The 18,352-nt window shown below is 47.5% G+C and overlaps 1 protein-coding gene across 11 annotated transcripts in view; it reads left to right on the forward strand.

Moving 5' to 3' along the window:
• The window catches only part of KIF16B (kinesin family member 16B), a 257,261-nt gene that overhangs the window by 132,046 nt on the left and 106,863 nt on the right, over positions 1-18,352 (forward strand). For all 11 annotated transcript variants that reach the window (XM_072943787.1, XM_072943791.1, XM_072943788.1 and 8 more), the window contains exons 16-17: positions 5,094-5,176; positions 6,537-6,625. In XM_072943787.1, coding sequence (XP_072799888.1) covers positions 5,094-5,176; positions 6,537-6,625 — 172 coding nt within the window. The remainder of the gene's footprint in view (positions 1-5,093; positions 5,177-6,536; positions 6,626-18,352) is intronic.

An 18,352-nucleotide genomic window follows, 5' to 3' on the forward strand; every position in this document is an offset into this window, starting at 1 on the left:
CCTGTGGTGCATGCAGTTGGACAAATAATTCTTGGGGATTATTTGACTGCAAATCTCAATAAAGAAGACTGAAAATCAATTTTCTTTCTGTTCCAGGGTCCCAGAATCTAAGTTTGCAATTTTCACTTTGCCAAAGGTAAACAAAGGTTTAAGTGATTTGCCTAGAGCAGGAAATTGTAAATCCACATTTGAACTATAAACATTGAAAAGGAGAGGCCTCTGTGGCTCTTTGGTAAGGGGTCACAGGTCCTCACTGGAGGTCCAGAGGATCTGTGCTTTGGTACGGACACCTGCTGGCTGCCTGTGAGGCCGAGTGTTTGTCACTCGTCCATTCCAGCTGTCCGCCGCAAGCCACGTGACGTGTTTGCATCCAGTAGAATCCCTGTGAAACTTTCTCACCCACCACAAGCACCATGTCAGATCTCAAATCTTCCCCACCTCGCGACCCAAAGCCATTTCTGAGATAAAGAAAAATTACTACAAGTGTCTTAAAAGCCAGTGTCATGAGAGTCCACGGCCCTGGAACACATTGCGTGATCTGTTAAGTACTGGCGTCGGTTAGTGGAAATCAGACTTCAGCAGGTCCCCCAAGTGATGCCATTGCCATAACTTATTTTAATAAACTACAAATGGTGTTGGGAAAACTGGACAGCAGCATGTAAAACAATGAAGCTAGAACACTCCCTTACACCATATACAAAAATCAACTCAAAATGGATTAAAGACTTAAACATAAGACAAGATACAATAAACCTCCTAGAGGAAAACATAGGCAAAACATTATCTGACATACATTTCAAAAATTTTCTCCTAGAAGAAATAAAAGCAAGAATAAACAAATGGGACCTAATGAAACTTACAAGCTTCTGCACAGCAAAGGAAACCAGAAATAAAACAAGAAGAAAACCTACGGAATGGGAGAAAATTTTTGCAAGTGAAACCGACAAAGGCTTGATCTCCAAAATATATAAGCAGCTCATACGACTCAATAAGAAAAAAATAAACAACCCAATCCAAAAATGGGCAGAAGACCTAAACAAGCAATTCTCCAAGGAAGACATACAAATGATCAAAAAGCACATGAAAAAATGCTCAATATCACTAATTATCAGAGAAATGCAAATCAAAACTACAATGAGGTATCACCTCACACCAGTCAGAATGGCCATCATTCAAAAATCCAAAAATGACAAATGCTGGAGAGGCTGTGGAGAAAGGGGAACCCTCCTACACTGCTGGTGGGAATGCGGTTTGGTGCAGCCACTATGGAAAACAGTATGGAGATTCCTCAAAAGACTAGGAATAGACTTACCATATGACCCAGGAATCCCACTCCTGGGCTTGTATCCAGAAGGAACCCTACTTCAGGATGACACCTGCACCCCAATATTCATAGCAGCACTATTTACAATAGCCAAAACATGGAAACAGCCTAAATGTCCATCAACAGGTGACTGGATAAAGAAGATGTGTATTTATACAATGGAATACTACTCAGCCATAAAAACCAACAACATAATGCCATTTGCAGCAACAAGGATGCTCCTGGAGAATGTCATTCTAAGTGAAGTAAGCCAGAAAGAGAAAGAAAAATACCATATGAGATCACTCATATGTGGAGTCTAAAAAAACAGAAACAAAAACAAACAAACAAAAACAAAGCATAAATACAGGACAGAAATAGACTCACAGACTGAGAATACAGACTTGTGGTTGCCAGGGGGGTGGGGGGGGAAGGGATAGACTGGGATTTCAAAATTGTAGAATAGATAAACAAGATTACACTGTATAGCACAGGGAAATATACACAAAATGTTATGATAACTCAGAGAAAAAAATGTGACAACGAGTGTGTATATGTCCATGAATGACTGAAAAATTGTGCTGAACACTGGAATTTGACACAACATTGTAAAATGATTATAAATCAATAAAAAATGTTAAAAAAAGAATAAATAAATAAATATTTTAAAGACTATTTAAATCAGAAGAATTGTCACACAAAAAGCACTTTTTTTTTTTTTTTGCTTGAATTAGGAAATGAAAAAAGAGCCCTCCCTCATCCCGACCTCCCATGCAATGCCATTCAGGAAAATGATGTGTTTACAGACAGAGCTTTGCTTTCCTGGCCGCTGTGTCTAAAACTTCCAGCGGGCATGGTTTGACAGTGTGTTGCATCCTGTCTGTGTGTGGGGGGGGGCAGTGGGCTGAGGAGGGCCTTTCTAAAGCATGATTAATTTCAGAATGTGGAGCCCTGAGGCAGAATTGCAAGGGGCCCCCTGTTTCTGGCCTATAAGCTTATATTACTGTGGACCACGCAGATTTGGGAATGGTTGTTGTTTGTTCCTCTTAGTTGTAACCCAGAACAAAATAATTCCAACACCATCACCTCAGAAATACTCAAATGACAACATTTAGTTAAAAAAAAAAGTAGGTTTATTTGCGCAGTAGTCAGAATTTAGAAAATCTCACATAAAATTTGAGGATGGTCATTAACAGTGATATTCACGATCATTATCACTGCACTCCTTAGAAATCACCAGAAATGTTTACGTGTTTTTCAGGGTACCTGAAATATCAAAAGTAGAAAATCTCCAGTGGAACTAGCATTCGTGGTTTCATTCAGAGATTGACCACAGGCCTTTTTTTGTTAACAAGAGCCTTTGTCTACCCTTCCATCTTGCCATTTCCCCTCCATCCCCCTTTAAGACCGTCTGGAATTTGGCCTCAAGGACTGAACGAGTGCTCAGTAATCTCAAAGATGCTATCATGTATCTCAAGGAGGTTTAGATGTTCTCTAAAAATGACAAATTAAGTGCATCACAGAAAGTCCATCTGCTCTGATTAATCACATTAACCTCAGATCAAGGAGTCATTCATAATGAGAGAGAATTTAAGATCTGGAGGGAAGCACTGGTGACTTGATATGTGTATTTTGTGCAAACACATGAGTGGCAAGATTATTTTCAGTGATTTAATGAGATATGAAGTAGGTCTCTGAAATACTGTTCTATTTTTCCATTAACATATTTTGGCAATTTTCAACTTGCATGGCTGGGCACTTGATTAACAGGGGAAAAAAGAATTGGATTTGATGTAATTAACCCCTCTGATGAGATCGCCTTATTAATCTCTATTGTCACTTTAAGAGCATTAAATTCACATATGTCCTGGATGTGGCTGTTTAGCTTCTGACTTTCTGTGTGGCACACAGTTTGAGTCCTAGTCATAAAAGGCGTGGGAAACACCTTTCTTCATTGTAGTAAGGGTACCTTTCCATAACTGGAAAATACACAGACGCGGTGTTACACGCTGGGGACAAGCAGGTTGTAGTGTGGATCATACCCACCGCTGCCCTTCCGAGTCTCCTAGAACTGTGTCCTCCTGCTCACAGTGACTCCGTTTCTACTGAACAACCCTTTAGTCGCTCCCTGTGGTTATGATCTAAACCTGATAAGTTTTAACCATATTGCATTTGAAACGAGAACCTGAGACAGTGTGTCGAATAGGCAGGCAGGTCTGCCGGTCTGAGGCCCGGGAGGAGCTGTCTGGGGCAATGACGTTAGCTGCAGGGTCCAGGGGGAGACAGTCCCTGAGTGGGAGGCTGGGGCCTATGGTCAGCGAGAGGTCCTGGGTCCTGCCCACAAGGGGCGGCCGCCAGCAGCCCAGTGACAGCACAGATCTGCTCATCCCGGAGCTTCTCATTTTTGAAGGGAAGCCAGAAGCTCAGACTTCTTTGTGAAAACTATAGATTTTTAAGTGTTCACAGCTAATGGTTTTGTTTTTGAGATTTGCACAGGACGCCCAGAATATCCATGAGCTGGGTTTTCTCTCTGGTCACCAGTCTTTCTGAGCTTTGTTGCAGATCCTTTATCCCAGCTGCCAAGGCTTCACGGTCTGTTTTGGCCTCATCTATCCAATATGGAGTCTTCAGATGTCCTGTATTTTGGCTGGACTTGACTCTCTCCTTTCTCCAGAGTCAGGAGGCTCGTCTCCTGTCTAAGGCTCAGACCCTCCCCACGGTCACCCTCACATGGGGCACCTCTCTTGTCCTCTACTGTCCTGTGAGACCCAGCTCAGGTCCTCGGTGCCAGAGCCTGTCCCCACCTACGGTACCCTCACTGCGCACTTAGATGCTTCATGGGTGACTTGCAGTACGAGGGTCTTACCTTCCCAAATCAGTTGCATAATTTTTCAGGGCAAAGATTGAACACGGGGGCCTGTTCTGAGGCCTGGCAGACTCTCAGGTGTCAATGGGACCAGCTAAGAGTCTGAATCTCTTAAATCCCCCCAGGGACAAGGGGCTCAGTGCCTCCTGCGACATCCGTGCCAGCTTTGGACGGCTCCGGCCTTAGGAAGCATGTATTTGCTCAATCAAGCTGAGATTTCTCTCCCCAGCTGATGATTTTGTTACCCTGGGGCATTTACACTCAATTCTCTTGCCCCTTGTAATCGTTTTCTGAATAAGCAGGACACTTGTCAATCGAAAGGAGCCGTTCTTGTCTGTCCAGTGTGGCCATCTACATTTTAACAGGGTTTTTAACAAGAAGCAGTGTTTTTACATGGAAGTAGACATGACATGTGCACACTTTTCTCCCTGTCAAGTTCTGAGGGAGATTTTGGTAATAGTGACCTGTACTCTGGGGTTTCACCATGTTTTCTTTTGAAAGTACTTTCCTTTGAGGTTTCTACTTTTATCAACATTAATAAACGTTCCCTAAATTGGTGACCTTATGCTTTTCTTTGCTTGATATTCCGGCATCTCTTTGGGGAACTGATTTCTGTTTTTCTTCTCAACAATCAAAATAATTATCGGTGTAGTAAGTTTTAAATCTCATACGATATTGTAATGTTCAGACCCATCACTTCTGCCCTGGGCAACAGAAGTATCACGACACTTGGCTATAAAAGTAAAAGCATTTGAAGATTTAAAATTGGCTTATGTAAGCAGACTTTTGCGACTAAAGCTTTCCTTTATTGTGTTGTTTTACAGGACACTGGAAATTACACTTGAGCTGTAGAATCCCATGTGAGGATGTTGCCAACCGACCAGGCTGCTCGCCGAAACTCATGGCGGTTTTGTGTGTTCTTAGGTGCTGTCATACTCCTGGGGAGGACCAACATGTTTCGCTTTAACCATCCAAAGGAGGCCGCCAAGCTCAGGGAGAAGAGGAAAGTGAGTAGCATGGGACCTCCAGGCACCAACTGTGCTCTGGGGGAGGGAGGCGGGAGGCTGGGCCGGGGGGGTGTCTCCACTCTGTGCCAGCAGCGTGACTTACGGGAGCCCAAACCACCTGAAAAGCCCTGCAGCCTAAATTGATTCTAGGGGTTTGCTTCCCAGCGGGCGATGGCCTGAGGAAGTCGGGCGGCAGATAAAAGCCAGAGCAGAAGGAGAAACACTCGTTCTGGAGCCTCCTCCTCAGCCCTTCGTCCCCCGCAGCAGAGATGGACATCGTTTTCCATTAAGTGGAGACTGACTTCCACTTACAAGGATCTGTTTTAGGAGTTAACCCAGGATCAGAATCACTTTCATCTCAAAGTCTGCTCATTTTTTATTTTCATTTTCAGTAAATTGGATTTTTGATTGGGGTGTGAAGCAGAGAGGGGGTGACTCCAGCTTGATTGGCTGGACCATCCAGAGGGCACTGCAAGTGCTGGATGGGGGAGGTGGGCAGAGGAGCAGAGAGAGGAGGAGAAGTCCGTCTAGGGACCCAGGGCTGTCCTTAGACCGAGGACGGTCATAGAGTCACGGCTGGTGTGGCCGTGAGCAGAACTTCCACGTGGACCACTTTATCTCTACTGAGGCCATCATTACCCCCACGTCACAGGGGCTCCAGATGAGAAACTGAGACTCACCTGTTCCATAGCCAGCAAGTGGGGAGCTGGGGCTTCCACCCTGGCCTGCTGACCCAGAAGGGTTTGCCTTCACCCTGTGTTATGCAGCATCTTAGATGGGAACTAACAAGAAAGTCACGAAGCCCACCTTCTCTAGGCTGCCATTCCCAGCCAGTGAAGCCTCTTACCTGTTCAGCCAGGGTCTCCCTGGGGCCCTTTCTGGGACACAGTTGCAGAGTCAGAGGAGGAGGAAAACACACTTGCCACTGGCTTTCTGTGGACAGGTCCAGCTCTGGCTATTTTCGTCTCCCTTTTCCTCCCTCTGCATCCGCATCTGCATCCCCTCAGCAAGTGTGAGGGCTGCTGCCGCCAGGGTACCACACCTGCCGGGGAGCAGGGGATGGTGAAGATGCCATGAGCCTTTCCCTCCCCTGAACGCAGCAGCCTAATCAGGGGACCGACAGGACTGTGATTCCTGTCCGAGCATGCTGGGCCCCAGTGGTGCTTAGTGTGGGGCTTGGGCTCCAGGTGGATCCCTAGCCTGACTGTCCTTGGCGGGCCGTCCCCAGGTGGACCAGTTGGGAGTGTGCCACTCGGGAGTGCACGCCCCTCATTGCCCATCGCGAGCAGAAGGCGGCGGGTGCAGAGTGCAGCCTTCCCTTGCCTGCGACGTAACCGCCCTGCTCTGTGTCTGCTCGTAGAGTGGCCTCCTGTCCTCCCTCAGCCTGTCCATGACCGACCTCTCCAAGTCCTGCGAGAACCTCTCTGCCGTCATGTTGTACAACCCAGGGTGAGTGGACAGCGGCACGCCCTTCCCTGTGATTGTTGTCCTGGTGGTCTTTGTTGCGACTCCATTAAAGTCACTTAAAAAAAAAATAAGATAAAAGTAAAACTTCTGCAGTTAGGACTCGCTGTCAGATCAGCCGTCGTCATTTTCTGGGTTCCTTTCCGGCGCTCGCTGTCTGCACATCCTTTTACTTAGTTACAGTCATGACTCGAATGGGAGGACGCGTCCTGGGTCTTTGCTGAACAGCAGGCAGGCACGGGTAAGGGTTGTTCAGCCTCATTCTCACCTGCAGGGCTGTCAGAGTCGGCACTTTGAGTGCTCAGTGCACAGTCCCATCGGCTTAGGTAGGCGCTTTCGTTTCATGTCCTAAGTTTAGTGTAATAGCAGAGACAACCCTGCCTCGCAGGGCTTCGGATCCCAGGAAGCTATGTGCAGTACTTGCAGGTGCTAGGGGACCACTGAGGACAGCGGTAGTGTTTTAAAGGGACTTGTGGCAGGTGACCTTGCGGCCAGCAGAGCTGCGCAGGCCCTTTGTGGTTTCACTCGTGAAATGATAATGAAAGTGCCCCCAAACAGGGAACTGGATGAAAGGACTCTGGGGTCCTTTTTCGTTTAGTGAAGTCCTGTGATTGTCTCTTTCCCACAAGGAGAACCTCCTGTGACACAGTGGCGGTAGATCGCTAGCTGAGCGAAAGAATCAGAGCTGGCGTCTGTTTCGTAGTCACTGTGCGCAGGCGCGACACCAAGCGCCTCTCCTAGAATTTCTCACGTTGACTTTTTCTCCATTTCACATGTAGAGAATCGTTGTAGGTCTGCCCGCCTCGGTTTTGTGGGCAGAGCTGCGGTGTGTGTCCAGGTCTGTCTGACCCCCCGCCGATGACCACCTGCCCTCCTCCACTTGGGCAGTGGCTTCAGACCAGGGGCCAGTGACATCGCCCGTGACCCCTAGCTCAGCACTTCTCCCCAAGGCTGCACCTTCCCTCCCTCCGCTCAGGTCAGAACTCTGGTTTGTGGAAAGCACCATGCCTGCAGGGGATTTCTTCACTCCTGTAGGAGTTTGCAACTTGGAGGGGCCATTGATCCCATTTCTGGATCCCTAGCCTGACTGTCCTTGGCGGGCTGTCCCCAGGTGGACCAGTTGGAAGTGTGCCACGTGGGAGCGCACACCCGTCATTGCCCGTCATGAGCGGAAGGCAGCGGGTACAGAGCGCAGCCTTCCCTTGCCCACGACGTAACCGCCCTGCCCTGTGTCTGCTCGTAGAGGGACCTCCTGCCCGGGGAGCGCAACCCCATGGCTGCAGGCTCCTGTGCGCCTCCTCCTCCCAGACCTTCTGGGAGCACATGCAAGCACGTTCCTCCCTGGGTCAGCCTTTCCCTGCACCACTTGTGAAGCTTTTCCATCTTATTACACGGTCACTGAGAAGAGTTGTGCCCGTTGAATAAATCTGCCTGGACTCAGCCGTGGTGACTGGTGAGGCCCCTGACACGGGAGAACAGTCTCAGAGCAACCAGGTTATTGGTACTTCCAGAAGGCACGTTTCATCGTAGGTCTTTAAGTCCTTCTGGTAGTTTGACCTTCCTACTTTAAGCAGGACGGAGACTGACTCATTCGTATGCTCACTTTATGCAGGTTTAATGTAACACGCAGGTCTTCAGGGTTAACGTCACCTGAAATCACACATCCTCACCTGCTCGTGCCGTGCGGCTGGTTCAGCCTTTGCCGGGTGCGGAGGGGGCTTGCTTGGGTTCATCTCCCCGCTCGAAACCCAGTTCCAGTCCTGGAATCCGGGTCCCCGCTTCGGTGTCCTTGATGGTGGTGGCTTCTACTGTGAAAACACTTGGGAATGTTCTGTGGCTGCTTAGTGCCTCTGAGAACCAGCAAGGGGTCTGCATTCAGCCTGTCCTCTGAGACCCAGGGTCACCACCTGTGGGCCCCTCTTTCCCTGGTGTTTACAGAGGGGACCTCAGGCCTTCTTTTCGGTCCTCTGAACACAGAAGAACGTGTAGTCTCTCCACAGTCCTGCTGTTTTCTGTCACTGGCTGGTTTTGACGTTAAAACAGTTTTTCTCTGTGTCTGCACAATGTAGGTCAGAGTGTACTAGTTTCATCCCCAGGACTTTTCAGTGATTTTCTGTGGTCTGAAACCTCAGATCCCAGCCCCTCACCACATCACTCAGCCCCCGTCGACTGTGCCCTCCTCCCAGCCCTGCCCTCCCATGTCCTGGGGAACCCCCAATCCGCCCCACCAGCTCCCTTGGGGCTTTTCCTTTGCATGTTCCAGGGCCCGGCATGAATCTCCTCAAAGTGTAGTAAATGCCATCTCCCCCGACGCTGTTCCCAACTCCCTTCCCCCAGTCAGAAATAAATGTCCCTTCCTCACTGTCAGGGCTCCAGTCCTGTCACCCCGATTTCCTCCTCTTCGCAATGTACCCGCATCTGTCAGCAAGCCCTTTCTGAGCGCCCCCCGGGAAGCCTCCCTGGTTCTCCCCACAGGGGCACAGCTGGGGTCGGTTTGCAGCTTGCTGCTCGAGAGAAGTGATCACAGGTAATTTACAAAGATAGGCAGAAAATGAAATGAAATGAAAATAAAATGGCTTGGGCGGAATTGGATGGCGTGATCAGGGAGGGCTCCCTGAGGAGGGGACATTTAAACTAAGACCTGAGTGGAGGGAGGATGATGCTTGTGCAGCGGGGAAGGTGAGAGTGGAGAGTGTTCCAGAAGCAAGCGCAGTGGCATCCGACTGAGTCATGGGGAGAGTCCAGGGCAGATGGAGTTGAGCTGCAGGAGTGGGCCGAGGTGAGGTGGGGGGCGGCTGGGGGCCTTGGAGGCCACCAGAAGGAGTTTGACTGTTTCCTAAAAGTGCTGGGAAGCCATTTGAGGTTTTTAAGCAGTAGAGGAAACAGAAGACAAATTTCCTGTAAATACTAGGGTGTGTGTCATTTGGAGAATGCAGCATAAAAGCCAGAGGCCATTGAGAAAGCCGCTTCTGTGCCGTGTGTCTGGCTCAGCCCTTGCTGGGTACGGAGAGGGCTTGCTTGGGTTCATCTCCAAGCTGGAAGTCCAGGTGGGAGGTGGCAGTGGCTTGGGTCTGGCTGGTAACCATGGAGATGGAGCATCAGGGGAGTGAGGCGGGGTCCCAGGCGTCAGGGTTAAGTCCTCGGGCAGACGGTGCAGCTGTTCCTGAGGTGGGGGCGGCGGCTGGGGGCAAGTTCAGTCTCTGCGTTCAGAGCTGCATTTAGTACCGGAACCGGCTCATGATCTCAGCACCTCAGGTTAATAGTCAGCAGACCTGGTTGCAGAGAGTAACCCAGGTAAAGTGCTCACATGGGTTCTGCAATGATTCTTTGGATTCTTTACTGGATTAACCATTTTGACTTTTGCCATTGCTATGGTGACTTTCTCTCTGGATGGTAACGTTCTCGTTTTGGTGACAGTGATCACTACCGCCTTTGTTTTTCTCATCACTGTTGGAGCGGTAACTTTTGATAAAGTGTGCCAAAAACCAGAGGCATTCAGCACTCCCCAGGTGGAGGGATCATGAGAGTATAGCACTGAACATTTTGAAATTCAGGCTTTAGCGACGGAGAAACCTAAAGTCAGTGCCTGCATGTAACCTTACCTGAAACCTGGGTATCTTTAGGCCTTTGGACGTTTTTAAAGTCTTTTGAACATTTTTAAAGTAATCAACATTGACTTTTTGAAAGCTTTAAAAAAAAAAACACCGTGTGAGTGTCTTTCCTAATATTAGATGGGAAATCTTCACAGTCAGAGGCTCCTCTTACTAACTTCTGTGTTCTATCATGTAACGTGCTTGGTAAATGTTTAGCAAACAGATTAAGAATGAAATTTTAGTGAGATACATGAGTCCTGCAGGGAAAGGTTCTTGCTGATTCCACTGGACATGGATGTTCCAAATGGTGGAAAATAGCATTTGATGCAAAGGAACATTTCTGCGTGTCACGGGTCCGTTCCCAGGTGACGCTGCAGCAGTTGGATGACCTCACAGTCAGGTTCCGGATCCTCAAGCAAAACTCAGGGAGCTCCTCATGGTGAAGGGAAGGCTTGGACCCAGGTGGGCAGAGACTTCGACGGGAAACAGCCTGCAGCCACCTGAGGAGACGGTTCTAGGTGCCTCAGACACCACCACGCACCCTGTCCACCTGGCAGACACATTTCGTATCTGCCACTCGAGCAGTAGTCATTTGTACAAATTCAAATGCAAATGACCTAACACTTAGTCAGACCTTCATCCTCCCTGCCTTCAGCCCCTTTCAACTTGCCACCTGCTGTGGAGAATGATTACCCGTGAATTAGAATGTAACTGGAGAAATGTTGCCTCCTCTGGGTTATGGGCAGCAGACGCCTTGCAGAGTGATCTGCTCCAGCCTCTCGGGAAACAAGCCGGATGCGGCTAAGCCGTGCTGTTCGCACCTTTTTTGATGTTACAGGTGTACATGCCCTTGGGCTAAACGAAGCACCACACGATAAACGGGACGAAAACTGAACAAAGTGCGTTCAATACTTGGACGGACTAAATAATTGTTACTTAAATCGGCTCCCAGGACATAAGAGCATGTTCGTTTCTCAAGATGGAAACATAGGACTGAGGTGCTTCAGTAGAGCAGTGCGTTTGCCAAGGGTCTGCTGTGTGCAGTCGGCCTGTCAGCGTCAGGGCAGTGTTTTCTCTGCCCAGGAAAACACACACAGGCACGTGAGCCCCCTGGGCGCGAAGGCCAGGGAGCGTGTGATCCAGGGCCGAGGTCCCGCGGGAGGGGAGCGGATGTGCCTCGGAAGGGATGCCCTTCCTGTAGCCAGGCCTTGTCGTGTGTTGGCTTGTTTAGAAACCCAGAGACTTCCAGAAGGAGTCTTTCTCCACACTGAGATCAGCTCCAGGTGGCGTCGTGGGATCTGCGCCGTAGGCCGAGTAACTGGAACCCGCTTGCCCTCAAGCTCAGGGGGCCGGGCCTTTCTTCCTGTAGAGTGCTCCCCCGGTTCTCACCCCGTTCTGCGTGCTCTCAGTGCCACGGCAGCACGCAGCCTGCAGGAAGTAGCCGGGAGCCCTGTCGGGGAGGGTGGCGAGGAGGGCGCAGCAGGTCATGAGGAACCTCGGCAGTACCTCCCCCAGTCTCTGGTCTGGTACTTCTGCCTCCGGGGTTGAAGACAGGAAGACGGGAGAAGTCTGTTAAAGATGCTTTACCTCGGAGAGCAGAGAGTGAGGCCTGGACCCCTGCCACGTGGGAGCCCCGCATCATCCCCCCAGCGCCACCGGAGAATTCCGCCCAGGATTCACAGGTGAACTGGATTCCGTGTGGGACCCAAGGCGTGTGCGTGGGGAGGAGTGCTCCTCTGGAGAGACGTGCTGCGGGAGGCCGGCGCTGTGAGCAGACCTGGTGTGTGCAGGCAGGAGTCGTGCCGAGGGTCCGCGGGCTGGGGAGCCTCCGAAAGCCCGGCCTGGGCGCGTGCCGCTCGCTTGGCTAGACAGACGGCCGTGCTTTGAGGAGATGCGCTTTGGGGCTCGGGCAGGAGGGGTTAGGAGGAGGGGAATTTGCAGCCCGCGTTCTGTTGCACACTCAATAACATCTGCGCGTGTGTAACGTTTTTGTGAGTTCTGGGTGGCGTGTCTAGAATTTATGACTATGATTAAAATGCATGGCCCAAAATACAACAGAGAATGATTTTCTGCGTACTCAGTAAGCATTTGCTGACTCATTTCTTCACTCTTTTGTTAAATTGTACCAATACACACTTTACATAAAATTTACCATCTTTACCATTTTGAAGTGTGTGGTTCAGTGGCTGTTAAGTGCGTTCACATTGTTGCCACCAACCTCCAGAACTCTTCTCAGAAAACGGAAACTCTACCCATTAAAGGATGATGTCCCAACTCCTCCTTCCCGTCACGCTGGCAACCACCCTTCTGTTCTCTGTCTCTGAATTTCGCTACTCTGGGTACAGAAGTAGATTCATAGAGTATTTATCTTTTTGTGACTGGCTTATTTCACTTAACATAATGTCCTCAAAGTTCATCCATATTGTAACAGGTATCAGAAATTCTCCCTTTCTATGGCTGTGTAATATTCTATCACATGTATATTACCACATCATATTTATCCATTCACCTGTCAGTGGACACCATTTCTTGGCAATTGTGAATGATGCTGCTATGAACCTGGATGTACAAATACCTGTTTGGAGTCCCTGCTTTCAATTCCTGTGGATATATACCCAGAGGTGGGATTGTTGGCTCCTGTGGTAATTCTGTTTTTGATTTTTTGAGAAAGTGCTGCACTGTTTTCTACAGGAGGTGCACTGTTTCACAGTCCCACTAACAGTGCATGAGGTTCTGGTTTCTCCACATCCTCACCAGTATGTGCCATTTTCTAATGTTTTCTTGTTAGTTTATTTTTTGTTTTGTTTTTGTTAGTGAAGCTGGTACCTCGTTGTGGTTTTTCTGCACTCTTTTGTTTTCCTTCCATTTCCTTAAGAATGTCCAGTCTAGAAAACAGTGTTTGGAAATACAGAAAGACAGAACATGTCAAATCCAGCTTCCTCCGTAGGGGTGGTGAGGAACTGATGAAAGTAAATCTGACGCAGATCCTTTTCCCTCGGAGCGCCTCGAGCCCTGCCAGGCTCGGTTCAGCCAGCTCATCTGCATGTTTTATGGCTTTCTTAACTGTTACCAATGGACATATCTCTTGGTTTCCTTGATACCATATAAACCCGAGTATGTTTTTTCTGCAGTAGATTAAAAACGTATACTACTTAGTATTCAGGTCCTCTTAGAGCAGAGCTCTCTGAAAGAAGTACGTAAGTATGTCTGGTTTGCAAATTATTGTATCCAGTAAGATCTAGCTTACCTTCAAAGCAGCTGGTTTTTTGTCTTTGTTCAACAGGCATACTAGTAATTCTCCAAATAGCCCATGTCTAAAAAAAAAAACCCAGCTCTGAATCATAGTAAGATTTGGAGTTTTTAAAAGTGAAGTCTTTGCTATCTAAGAACATTTTATCAGCCTAACTGGGCACAAAATGTTGGGTGTATCATTTCTAAGGTAGTTCAGGAACTTACTGCTGGCCCACATCACATCGCAGGCTCTCTGGGAACCAGGATTTGTATGCACACATGCATGCTGCTTGGTGCCAGAGAATATTTGGATGAGGCAAAGCATCCTGGTGCCTTCCTTTGGGAGTTAGCTCCACTTTGGAGAAGCGCCCAGCCAGGGTCTTTGCCAGGAATGAATTTTGCTGCGGAGGAAACATTCCTCCTCAGTAGTGCAGTGTCTTTAAGAAGCAGCCAAGCCCACTCCTTAGACAGTCTCCGTTCTTGCTCTGAGACAGCGAACAGGCAGCCAACTTGGCAGAAGGTGGAAGCTTTCACAGCTTTTTGAAAGTTCTCTAAGCAAAATTATATACATTTCAAGTTCGTTTCAGTCTGGAAAATCAAGGGAGAAATTTTCGCTTGTGCGTTAACCCCCTTCAAGCACTGACCAATGGCGAGTCCAGTTAAATGGGTATAGTGGATGCGAATAATTAAATTCTGAAGAGGGCAGACACCTGAGTTTCAAATCCAGTTGGTCCAAAAAATATCCAGAGTAAGAAATCAGACCTGTGTTGGGTAAGCCATCCGAGGAGCTTCATGGGGTGCAGCGTCGAGATGGGCCAGTGCGTGTCAGGACCACTCAGAGCTCAGTAGCTGCGGAAGGGCCCTGACTATGAAGACCGTCTGAGGTCACTGGAGATCAGGGGATGAAGATGGATGCATGACGACTGCTTTTAACCTAAGTTTTTATTTTAATGTGTTCATTATGGAAAGTTCAGAAATCACAAACAAGCAAAAAAGAAGAAATTACTGCAGTTAGCATGCTCCTGTTGTCTGGTCTCTGCCTCTGTCTGTTCCACTGTCTGGCCATCACTGCCTCCCTCCGTGGGTGTGTGTGGGTGTGTGTGTGTGTGTGCGCATGTGTATGTATGTACTTACATTTTTATATATATATGTACACACACATTTATTTTTATACTCATTTGTATGTGTTCTTTTACCCACATGTGTTCACATTGACTTGTAAGAGTTTTTTGCACTTGTGTATCTTTTGCTTTCATATATATGATCCTACATCATTTTTCTTAATAGACTATTCTTTTAGAGCAGTTTCAGGTTCACAACAGAATTGAGCAGAAAATATAGAGTTCACACATAGCCCTCCCCACCCACACATATATCCTCCCCTACCCTCAACATCCCTCATCTGTGTGGCGTATTTGGTACAATCTATGAACCAACATGGGCACATTATTATCAACCAAAGTCCACAGTTTACATTAGGGTTCACTCTTGCTGTTGTACATTCTATCGGTTTTGACAAATGCATAATGACATGTAGCCACCACTATACTATCATACAGAATAAATTCATTGCCCTAATAATCCCTTGTGCTCCATCTATTCATTCTTCCCTCCCTCCCTCTCCACAAACCCCTGGAAACCATGATCTTTTTATTGTTTCTGTAGCTGTGCCTATTCCAGAATGTCATTTGTTTGAAATCGTACAATTTGTAGCCTTTTCAGACTGGCTTCTTTCATTTAGTAATGTCTTTTAAGTTTCTTCTATGTCTTTCATGGCTTGATAGATTTTTTTTAACTGCACATACATCTTTTAATTTACATATATGTACTGTTCATTGTTTCTAAGAATGTTTAGAGCTTTAGCTTTTTCAACTTACATAGTTATCAAAGGAATAAAGCCAACCACATAATAAGAGTTAATTCAGATACATACACCCTGCTTTAACAGCAACATTATTTATAATTGCCAAGATATGGAAGCATCCTAAGTGCATGTCAGTAGTCGAATAGATAATGGAGATGCAGCATGTAAATAGGTAATGGAATATAGCTAACCCATAAGAAAGAAGGATATTTTGACATTTGTGGCCCTTCATTCGCTTTTTTTTTTTTTTCACTTCAAAAACCAGAATTTTGTAACCGGCAGAGACATTTCCATTACATCAAAAACAACAGAATACCTAGAAATAAACTTAACCAAGGAGGTTACTTATTCTCTGAAAACCAAAATGACACAAAGAAATGGAAAGATTTCTTGTGCTCTTGGACTGGAAGAATCAACACTATCAAAATGGCCACACTACCCAAGGGCAGTCCACAGATCCAATGCAACCCCCATAAAAATACCCACGACATTCCTCACAGAACTAGAACAAACAATTCCAAAATTTGTAAGGAACCACAAAAAGACCCCGAATAGCAAAACAATCTTTTGTAGGTCTTTTTTTTCCCTCTCTTTCTTCTTTTTGTTCACTTTTCTTATGGTTTGATGATTAGAGAAGGTCCTAACATTTGTTGTAGAGCTGGCTTGGTGGTGCTGAATTCTTTTAGCTTTTGTTTATCTGTGAAGCTTTTGATTTCTGAGGTCTGAACAAGAGCCTTGCTGGATAGAGTATTGTTGGTTGTAAGTTTCCCCCTTGCATCACTTTAAATATATCGTGCACTGCCTTCTGGCCTGTAGAGTTTCTGCTGAGAAATCAGCTGATGACCTTATGGGGGTTTCCTTGCATGTTATTCATTGCTTTTCTCTTGCTGATTTTAACATTTTCTCCTTATCCTTAGTTGTTGTCAATTTGATGACCGTGTGCCTTGGTGTGCTCCTCTTTGGGTTGATCCTCTGTGGAACTCTCTGCACTTCCAGGACTTGGGTGACTGTTTCCCCTCCCAAGTTGGGGAAGTTTTCAATGATCATCTCTCCAAAAATTTTCTCAGGTCCTTTCTCTCTCTCTTTCTAGGACCCCTATAATGCGAATAGAATATTAGTGTGCTTCTTGTTGTCCCAGAGTTCTCTTAAACTATCCTCATTCCTTTTCATTCTTTCTTCTTTTTTCTGTTCCGAAGTAGTGATTTCCACTAATCTGTCTTCTAGCTCACTGATCCGTTCTTCTGCCTCATTTAGTCTATTCTTGGTTCCTTCTAGTGTGCTGTTCATTTCAGTGATTTTATTCTTCAACTCTGTTTGGATGTTCTTTATATTTTCCAACTCTTTGCTAAAAACTTCACTCTGTGCATCTATACTCCTCTTGAGTTCTCTGAACATCTTCACCATCACTACTTTAAACTTTTTCTCATCACTTATCCCTTCTTCTGGGATTTTATCTTGTGCCTCGGCCTGGGAGATATTCCTTTGCTGCCTCATATTGTCTGTCTTTCTGTGTTTGTGGATTCCTTCCACAGGCTTTGGGATTGTTGTTTTCTTATTTCTAGTATCTGCCCTGGTGGATGGGGCTGGACTAGAGGCTTATGCAGGTTTCCTGGCAGGAGGAGCCTGCCCACTGCTGGGTGAAGCTTGGTCCTGGACCTCTGGTGGGTGGGCTGTATCTGGAGGCCTTTGTGGATTAGGAAGTCGGCTGATAGATGGGGCCATGTTCCCACCCTGTGTGTTGTTTGGCCTGAGGCGGCCCTGCAGGCTGTTGGGTGGGGCTGGGTCTTGGTGCTAATGATCCAATCAAGATATCGGCCTCCAGGAAAGCTCATGCAGATTAACACTCCCAGAATGTCTGCCACCAGCTTTTATGTCCCCTGAGTGAGCCGCAGCCATCCCCCACGTCCCCAGGAGACCCTCCAAATCTAGCAGGCAGGTCTGGCCCAGGTTCCTGTGAAATCACTGCCTTTGCCGTTGGACCTGGTGCTGTAAGTTTCCATGTACACTTCTCAAGTGAATGGAGTCTCTGTTTCCCCCAGTCCCGTGAGGCTTCCAGAGCCAAGTCCCCCTGGCCTTCAAAACAGATGCCCTGGGGTCTTCTTCCCTTCCCAGTGCCAGGACCCGAGCTGGGCAGCCTGACGTGGGGCTTAGAGCTTTCACTCCTGTGGGGGGTGGGGGCTGCGACTTAACAAATCTTCAGCTTGTGTTGCCCACACGGTGGGTATGAAGCCCAATTATATCACGAGCACGCCTCTCCTACCTTCCTGCCGTGGGTCCCTCTTTATGTTTCCAGTTGCAGAAGATCCTTCTTGCAGGTTCCAGTCTTTTTTCCAAAGTTGTTCAGCAGTCAGTTGTGGTTTCATTGTAGTCGTGAGGAGAGGCGAGCTTGTGGTCCTGCCACTCCGCCAGTTTGATGGGAACTCGATCCTACATCATTTTAACCTCCATGTGAGAGTCTGTTGTGTGGACAGTCCATACTGTGCTGATCTGCTGTTGGCAGGTACTTTGTTGTCTAGTTTCGAGCTATGACAAGCAGTGGGGGTGACGTTTATAGCGAACTCTCAGTGTTTATCCCTGATTATTTCCTCCGGGGAGAAAGAAGGAGAATGGGATTACCTGGCAGAGGGTGTATATAGTTTTAAGGCTCTTGGAACCGGTTCATAGATTGTTCTATGGGATGGTTGCATATGTCTCCACCATTCATTTCCCACTGACCTGCATGAGAATTTCCACTTGCCTGCAAACTGCAGAGGGATCCTGTCGAAGTGTGGACCATGTCCATGTAAGCACACGCTCTAGGATGCAGCTTTAAGCTGTGTGCACAGGAACTGCCGTCTGGGGAATCCTGCTAACAGTGGCTCTCCCTGGAAGCATGTCCTGGCATCCCGATCGTCACCGAGGACTCACCAAGCACCAAACTTGTCCTGCGCTGAGCTCCAAGCTGTGCGAGAATGTGTACGTGCTTAGCTCCAGCCTTCCTGCTCCTTTCTGGCTAGGATTCAGGATGGGATCTCGGAATGTAAA

Source organism: Vicugna pacos, chromosome 19 (assembly GCF_048564905.1).
Source record: "Vicugna pacos chromosome 19, VicPac4, whole genome shotgun sequence".
NCBI classification, from domain to species: domain Eukaryota; kingdom Metazoa; phylum Chordata; class Mammalia; order Artiodactyla; family Camelidae; genus Vicugna; species Vicugna pacos.